Source organism: Marmota marmota, unplaced genomic scaffold, assembly GCF_001458135.2.
Source record: "Marmota marmota marmota unplaced genomic scaffold, marMar, whole genome shotgun sequence".
Lineage (NCBI taxonomy): Eukaryota > Metazoa > Chordata > Mammalia > Rodentia > Sciuridae > Marmota > Marmota marmota.
The window spans coordinates 4,780,791-4,789,449 of NW_026000102.1; the positions used below are offsets into that span (position 1 = coordinate 4,780,791).

At 58.6% G+C, this 8,659-nt stretch overlaps 1 protein-coding gene across 2 annotated transcripts in view; it reads left to right on the top strand.

Annotated features, from left to right (window-relative positions):
- The first annotated feature begins 466 nt into the window (after positions 1-466).
- Positions 467-8,659, top strand: part of Plekhg5 (pleckstrin homology and RhoGEF domain containing G5) — a 23,074-nt gene continuing 14,881 nt past the window's right edge. For both annotated transcript variants that reach the window (XM_048783707.1, XM_015501457.2), the window contains exon 1: positions 467-617. In XM_048783707.1, the coding sequence (XP_048639664.1) occupies positions 594-617 (24 nt within the window). In that variant the 5' untranslated portion in view covers positions 467-593. The remainder of the gene's footprint in view (positions 618-8,659) is intronic.

An 8,659-nucleotide genomic window follows, 5' to 3' on the forward strand; every position in this document is an offset into this window, starting at 1 on the left:
GCGTCCTGCCGCCCGGCCCTGCCCCCTCCGCCGCGACGCCCCGGCCCCCGGGAGGGGAGGCGGCTTGGAGGGGCCAAGTTCAGGGTCAGAGATGGCAGCAGGGAAAGGGGGTCACCCCAGGACTCTGCGGGGTGGCCATCCCTGGAGAGAGTGATGTGGAGGGCGGGGCGAAAGGGCATCTCGGACCCCTGGAGTGCCCCTCCCCCCAGCGCTGCTGGGATCCCCTGGAACTGGGGCCCCGAGGTCACCGAGCTGCCCCCTCCCTCCACTCGTGGGACAGAGGGAGGGAGTAGCTTATTTCCAAAGACATTTCTCCCCATGGAATCTGGACAATTTCCCTGGGGAGCTGCAGCAAGAGACGGTCTCTGCAAACAGATTCCAGGCAGATAAGTTGGCATTTAAAAGAGAAAAGGACACTGACCTCCTTTGAAGGGAGGAGAGAGGAGACCGCCCCACCAGTCCCCTGGTTGGGAGGCCACAGAAGCCCAGGAGGGCCTGGGTGTCCCTGCCTGACTGATGCCCTCTGCTCCTCCTCCCCAGACGACCAGAGCCCAGCCGAGGAGAAGGGACTGCGCTGCCAGCACCCGGCCTGCATGGACAAGGGGCGGGCCGCCAAGGTAGGGAGGATGGACAGCTGGGGTCCTGGGGCAGAGGGGACGGGGCTTGCACTGCCCTTTTCATCCAAGCCCCGGATGTCCATGGAGCCCTGGCAAGGGCACGGCAGCTGGGCAGCACTGTCCTCTGGATTCAGAGGTGGTAGGGCCACAGGGGCTGCTAGTATGGCAGAGGGGCTGCTCCTGGCTGAGGAAAAGCAGAGTCGGGGGACTTCTGAAGAACAGAGAGCAGCGTTTGGCTGCACTGGGGTTCCTGCCACCCACCTGAGGGGCTGCAGCCCCGTGTCACAGAAGTGGTCCCCAAGGTTTTGTTCCAGTGACCACTAAGGGACTTGATGAGCCTGACTGTGGCCATGGGGATGCTAAAGGGAAGAGGGGGACAACTGGTCTTGGAGTTTGAGGGCTCAGGATGGTGCAGAATGTGAATCAGGGAAAAGGGGGCCAGGAAGAGGGGTCAGAGCAAACATAGTGCCTGGGTGCTTCTGCTTATCCACACTGGGCTCTGCGCCACATGCTTTCTGTGCCTATGCACTGCTGTGGAAGCTCTGCAGGAAGGTATTGTAACTCTCTTTTGCAGATGAAGATACCAAGGTTCAGAGAGGTCCTGTGGATTGGCTCAAGCCTCATAGCTCATGAGAGATGGAGCCAGCCATTGAACCATGTTTTAGGCACCCTCCTCCCACATGTTTTGATGACAATAGTAATAATTGCTGCAACCCACTGTGTTGGGCCCAGACTCTAAGGACTCAGTGAATTTTCTCTTCCTTGATGGGTTCTAACCATATTCCCACATAGAGATGGGGAGACTGAGGCTCAGGGAGGTGAAGTGGCTACCCAAGGACAGATGGTCAGCAAGCAGGAAAGCGGGACTTGAACCCAGGGCCTAGGTCTGTAATGCCAGAGCCCATGTGCCTAACTACTCTGCAGCTTAGCCCTGCCAGCTGCAGGAAATTTAAAATGCCACCCCTGCCACCCCCCCACCCGTGCCCCACCCCCCCACCAGACACATGCACATTCATCTTGTACAGGAGGACCATGGTTAGAAGGAACATGGAGGACTGTTCTGGGGGCGGGGAGAGGAGGGGGTTGCCTCCAGTTGCCGTGGTCACCGGGCACGGGGGCGGCTGTGATGTCAGATACAATCTGCTGGCTGCGATGGTGCCTGGCACTGGGCTCTGGTGCTGGCTGGTTGCCTCTCCCCCAGATGGGGGCTCCTGGCAACACACTGGCTCTGCTCCCCACAGCAGACCTCCTGCCAGGGCTCCAAAGCCCTGAGGCCTCTGCCTGACCTCGGGGGTGACAATAGGGCAGAGGCACAGTGTTCCAGTTCCTCCCCTGGGCCCTGCTTCCAGGACAGGTCCCCAAGCGGCTGTGGACAGGGATAAGGGTGGGAGGACCCAGGCTCTGAAGAGATGAGGCCTCTGAGAAGAGAGATGATTGGAGGGGCCCGGCAGCAGCCGCCACAGGGTGGTCCAGTCTGCAAAGGGGGAGTCTGAGCCCTGTCACTTCTGTGACCCCCATGAGCCAAGTGCTACAGACTGATTTCAAGAAGAGAGATGCCTGAGTGATCAGTCAGGGGGCCAGTCAGGGAGGGTATCTTGGAGGAGGGGGCCTCTGGTGGTAGTAGGAACAGGGATAGGCAGAGTGGAAGGCGGGGACGGGGGGTGGGGGAGCTGCCACAAATGCACAGGTGGAGAATGAAAGGAGGCCAGGGACACTCGGGTTTTGTGAAGAGCAGAGAATAATTTTGGGTGCAGTGGTGCACCCCTGTAATCCCAGCTACTTGGGAGGCTGAGGTAGGAGGATTGAAAGTTCAAGGCCAGCCTCAGCAACTTGGTGAGACCCTGTCTCAAATGAAAAAATAAAAAGGACTGGGGATGTCGCTCAGTGGTGGAACTCCCCTGGGTTCAATCCCCAGTACAAGAGATAAATATATACATCAATACCGTTGAAGATAGAACCTGTTACTGCCCGAGCACATTTATAGCCAGGCAGGGTCTTAGGCCTTTGAACTGGTTGCATGAATCTCATGAAAGCCTCAGGGAAGAAGCATCACCCTTATTACCTTGTACCTGTGAGGAAACCAGGGCCCAGAGAGGGGAAGGAACCTGCCCACCCGCACAGCATGACCAGCAAGTTCACCTACAGGGAGACTTGAACCATTCTTAACGCTCTCCAGCCACTCAAGGAATGGCTAGCAGGAAGGGCCATCTGCAAACAGGGAGGGACTCGGGAGGTTCTGTTGGACTCTCCTGGGTGCCTGGACTTCTCAGATGAATTAGCTGCCCCACCCCTACCTCCTGCCCCTGGAGTTCACAGTGGGGTGGGATGGGCAACCAGGATGGGATTCCTGGGGAAAGCAACTGGATTCTTGGGAAAAGGAGGTAAAGAGGTGAAGGAAAGCGGGAAGAGTAGGGGATGGGGACCGGGGGCCATAAATAGCAGGTGAAGCCAGGGGCCATGGGAGGGGACTTGAGGAGAGGGAGGCAGGCTGGACCAGGAGCACCCTGTATGTCCAGGTGAGAGGTCTGAACTGCATGCTCCAGAGACCCCCAGGAGAAAAGTGGTGTCCCTGCCCGTCTCCAGGATGAAGATACTCATAGCAAGTCACACCTGTGAGCTCCAGGATCAGCCCTACACCTTGCAGCTGTGTGGCCCTGGGCATGTCATTGTACCTCTCTGAGCCTCAGTTTCATCTGGAAACAGGCATCAAACTTTTGTGTTGAGGATTAAGAGAGACCCATAGAGAGGGCTTTGCAGAGAGCCCATCATGCCATAGATATTCACGGAGCACCAACTGTGAGCACAGAGCTCATCCCCAGCATGGGAGAGAGTCACCCCTAGACTTTGGGGTCACCACATTTGAGGGGACAAAAGACTTGAGGGTGTTGGTCCTGGCGGGCATAGTGCTCCAACAAAGGTAAGCTCCTAGCAGCCATGGTTGTTCAGTGCCCACCACGAGGCACCAGAGGAGCACCTCCAGGCCTCCTCCCACCCAGACAGGAGGGACCACTCCTTCACCACGTGATAATGGAGGACCCCAACAGCTGGATGGAGAGCCCGACTACCAGGCTCTACCTGGTCTGCCGGCCCTCAGCGTTCCCATTCCCAGGGAGTAGTCAGGGGGCAAGGGAGGTGACTTTTCCTCCTTGGCTCCCAAGGCACTAGTTCTGGTTGATATGGGGAAGAGTTTCCAGCATCGCGTGCGGCTGCCCCTGGGCATATTCAAGCAGGTGGCACCAAGAGGCCTGGGAGTTCCCTTCCAGCATAACAGGGCAAGGGCAGGGATGAGAGGGGTCCACTGGGTGTCAGATGAAGGCCAGTGGGCTCTGGGCAGAGGGGAGGAGTGGGCCAGTCATCGAGAGAAGTCACACAGGACCGGCCTGTTGTCCCGACAGTGCTTTGCCAGGAAAAGACAGAAGACCAGGTGCCCTTGGGAATAGCCAGGTTTGGGGAGCTTTGGGAGTGGCTGGTCCCTCTAGCTGTAGCCAGGCTGTGGTCTTATCTACATCTGAAGGGGCTGGGCTTTGCCTAGGTAATTTTGGGGACCGGGAACAAAGGAAGGCCTGGGGCACCTGGCTCATCAAGCAGGGACAGAGGAGACCGCTGCCCTTCTGGGGTCCAGCCCCAAAGAGTCAGCGACTGCTAGGAGGGCCCTGGCAGTCTGAGGTCCTGAACTGGGAAGGGGCCAGAGGGAAGGCAGAGGCTTCAAAGCGCAGGAAAACGCTGCGGACTGAGCCTCGCCCCCGCCCCGCCCCCTCGGCCGGGAGCAGTGCGGGGAGAGGGCCCTTCCCCCAGGTCTGAGCCTGGTTTTTCTAAACTCTGGCTGCAGGGAGAGCGGAACTTCAAAGGACCGACGGCCCCCTTGCCAGCCATGCCAGGCGGGGGCCAGTTAAAAAGGAAGGGCCCCCGAGAAGGACTGCGTTTCTGGGGCACTGCGGAGGGACAGTTCAGAGAACAGCCATTGATGGAGCAGAAGGAGCCTGGCTTGGCCTGTGGGTCCCTTCGCCTGGGCCCCTGGGGAGTCCTCTGGCTGGTCAGGGCAGCTGCCTTCGCCGGCCCTCGCCCCTGCACGGGTGAGCATCTGTCTTCAAGTCCAGGTTAATGACCAGGGACTTAACTTTCCGGAGATCTGTAAAGGGCTGGGCCCCTCTGGGACAGTGGTGTCTCCAACCCACTCCCCGAGCCGGCCTCCTGCCACCATCTGGCAGGGTTCAGGCGCCTGGCCCTTCCTGGGGCCCCTGTGCACCCCGACGTCACCTGTGGCCTACTGCGATTTCCCTGGGTCTGTGTCCCTAGTCCTGTGGCCACTCCAGTACCCTCGCCCAGCTCCAACCACAGGCAGGTGACCTGTGTCTCTAGGTGAATCTCCCTGGATGGTAGGGGAGGGTCTGGGCACCATGATCCCCTGAGTTAATGGTCAGAATCCCAAGTCTAGGGCCCCACAAGGTTCTAATAGGGTCCCCGCTGGCTCCATTTCCATTTACTTGAGTTCGGAAGGGTCTCACTCCTGCCCCACGGACTCCAGTAGTCGGCCCAGTGGTGTTCACATGAGGAGTCTGTGGGACTGTGGCCTTGTTGGCTCAGCGGGGGATCCTGGAGCCGCCTAGTCTTGTCTGGTGGTTGAGTCTAGTGCCACTTACCCAGCTCCATCAGGAAGACCCCCGTCAGTCCTCTAGAAGCCAGCAGGGGGCGCAAGAGGCTGCACCTGGGATAGTTTGGGGAGATGGGAGGGGCATCCATGAACCCAAGGGAGACCTTGGCCTGTGGAAGACCGGAAAATGGGGGCCAAAAGGGTCCGTGGCCCTACAATTCCCCAATAACCTTTCTCAAGCTTGGTGTGGCAGTCCCTGGTGTGTATTCCTAGTCCCTGTCCCTTGGCCAGGGACACCCCAGGATCTGTCAGCCATCCTTATGTAGTAAATTCTGGAAAAATGGCCTGTGTTCTGGTCACATGGAGATTGCTGCCCAGTGTGGGAAGGGAAGGGTAGGTGGGCCCCAGATCCTTTCTTCAGTTCCCTCTCAAGAAGCCTTCTGGGTGGCACTGGGGAAGTGGGTACCAGGTGCTCTCATGCTGCTCTCAGGGGTCTGGCACATTCCCACAGGGTTCAGCAGAAGAGTTCACAGCCCCTTCCTCTTCCCTTAGCCTCCATTCTGTGCCGGGACCCCCCCAGAGGACAGGGCCTGTGGGGTGGCCTAGCCCACCTTCTGCCTTAGTAAATGCTCTGCCTCTGAATGGGTGTTGGGACCCAGAGGACAAAGAGTGAGGCCCAGGCTGAAGGAGGGAGGAGCCCGTGGGCCTTGTGCAGTGAAGACAGATGTCCCGCCTGGCCAGCCTGCCCGTGAATGCGGGCTCCACCCTTGGATTTCTGAGGTGGTGGGTGGGCCTTGGGGCCAGCAGGCTCCCAGGGTAGTTTATTGCTGCTGGAGAACCCCCGGACAGGGGTATCCCTCCACCAGGGAGCCCCGGCTCCTGGTTGTAGGCCAGTTTGCTGTGGGTGGAATGAGGAGCTGCTGTTTGTCCCCACCCCTGACCAGCTGGATCCCAACCATCATGGGGCAGGATGCTCTGGGTTGCCCTTTGCTTTTTGGGGCCAGGGAGCTGGTGCTAGGGGAGAATGGCGTGGGACAGGGGATGCCTTGGAGACCAGGATTCCTCAGCCTTAGCATCTGGTTTCTGAGTATCAGTTTCAGCAAGCCAGCCCTGGCTGGCCTGGGCTGGGCTGGGGAGAGGCTCCCTCCCCAGGGAGTCAGGGGCCAGGACTTCTTGGGCCTGCTCAGGTACCCATTTCCCCACTTAAGTGCTGCTGACCTTGGGGCAAGTCCCACACCCTCTCCCTAGCTTATTCCTCTGTCAAGTTGGGGTAGTAACTGTGTCTTCTTCCTGGAGTCTCTGAAAGGAGGAATGGGCTTTGCACAAATTCCTGGAACAGGTGTGGTGGCACTTGGCAGTGCTCAGTGGAGGGTAGCTGTCTGCCTGTGAGGCAGGGGCCAGGGGCTGCGGCAAGATCACCAGGATTTGAAATGGAAATTTACCTGTCCAGGCCCAGCAGGCCAGAGGTCACAGATCCTAAGAGGAGGGAGAGACCCTTTGGTCTAGCAGGGGGGACGCTGTGTTGACTGTTGGTCAGAAAGTGATATCCTGGTTGAGGTGACCCTATCCCTAAGTTCTGCTGTGGCTGAAGAACCTTCTTTTGCCTTCATTCAGCCATTCTTTGATCTCATCTACATGGAGAACACCCCTGTGGGCCAGTACCATGGAAAGACCTGAGGACACGTGAGCCAGCTAGCCACGATCCTGGCCTCTGTCAAGGACATCCTAGTGTGCAGTAGCACATGCCTGTGATCCCAGTGACTCAGGAGGCTGAGATAGGAGGATTGCAAGTTTGAGGTCAGCCTCAACAATTTAGCAAGGCCCTAAGCAATTTAGGGAAACCCTGTGTCAAAAATAAAAAGGGCTGGGGATTGGGGCTGGGGTTTGGCTCCGTGGTAGAGCGCTTGCCTAGCATGTGTGAGGCTCTGGGTTCAATTCTCAGCACTCATATAAATAAATGAAATAAAGGTGCATTGACAATTAAAGAATATTTAAAAGAAAGGAAAAAAAAGGCTGTGGATGTTGCTCAGTAGTTAAGCACCTTTGAGTTCAATCCCTGTACACAGGGGGAAAAAAGAAGCTAGGAAGGAATGAATTCAACTTCAGGTGATGATTTACATGTGGTGTTAAGAATCGAACCCAGTGCCTCATTCATGCCAGGCAAGTACACTACTACTGAGCCACTGCCCCAGTTTTTTTTTTTGGGGGGGGTGGGGGCTTGGGGAGGTAGCATTAAGTTGGAGCCCGGCGCCAGCCATTTGAAGATCAGGGGTGCGTGGAGTTCTAGATAGAGCGTGCAGGGCGAAGGCCCTGAGTTAGGTGAATTGTTAGGGACCACCAGCAGGAAGGCCAGCCACCGTGACCACCCTCTGGGCCCACCTAGGAGGCAAAGTGGGAGCCAAACCATGGTGGGATTTTATTCCAAGCAATTTTCAGAAGCGCTGCCTGGCTGGGCACAGTGGCTGTAATCCAAGCTAGACGGGAAGCTGAGGCAGAAGTGTTGTAAGGTCCAAGCCAGCCTGGACAATTTAGCAGTGAACCAGCTAGCCACGAAAAAAAAAATTTTTTAAAAGGCTGAGGATGTAGCTCAGAGGTAGACTGCTTGCCTGGCGCATGCAAAGCCCTAGGTTCAATCCCCAAGAAGGTACACACACACACACACACACACACACAGATCTGCCTGTGGTGTGGACAATGGACGACTTGGCCTTTGGGAGTGGGGGTGGCTCTTGAAGCCTCCTGGCCCCTGATAAACTGCTGCCCCCTCAAAACCATCTCACAGACCCTTGCTCCTCACTCTCTGCATGTATCCAGGTGGAGGAGGAGCTGTCTAGGGGTGGGTGGGCTGGGTGGCCCTGACTGGGTACTGAGGAGTATCCCCAGGAGGCCATTACAGGACTGGAGTCGAGGTCTGGTTTTCGGCCCTGCCAATACCCTTTTAGGTCTCTGTGTCACTTCATCCCCATGTGATGAGTGGGGATAATAGTGCCTACCCGCTTCCTGGGACTGAGTGTGAAAGCGCTCAATGGGCACCTAGTGGGAACCCCGCACCCCATCCAGGCTCTGCTCGGCGCCCCCTGGCGGTGGGGACCCCGCCTGGAGCAGAAAGACCTCTAGCAAAGCCCAGCTGGGCTGTGGGCTTTCCTGACCGCGGGCCCGCACCCCCCAGCCGCCCCTACTCCCGGCCCACCCCTCCGCGCCATCCCGAGGGGTCCGGGACCTCGCGCTCGGCCAGCGCTGCGCGCGGGGCTGGGATGACCCTCGGGAAGGCCTCTGGGCGCAGGATGTGGCGGCGGCGGGAGGCTGGGGTCCGAGCGGAGGGGCGTTCCCGGCTGCGCGCGGACACGGACCCTCCGGGAGCCCTGGCTGGGGGGTGGGGGGGCGGCGTCTCCGGGACAAGGGCGGGGGGGCGTGCGCGGGCTCCGCGGGGTGGCCCTGGCCCCGGCCCCGC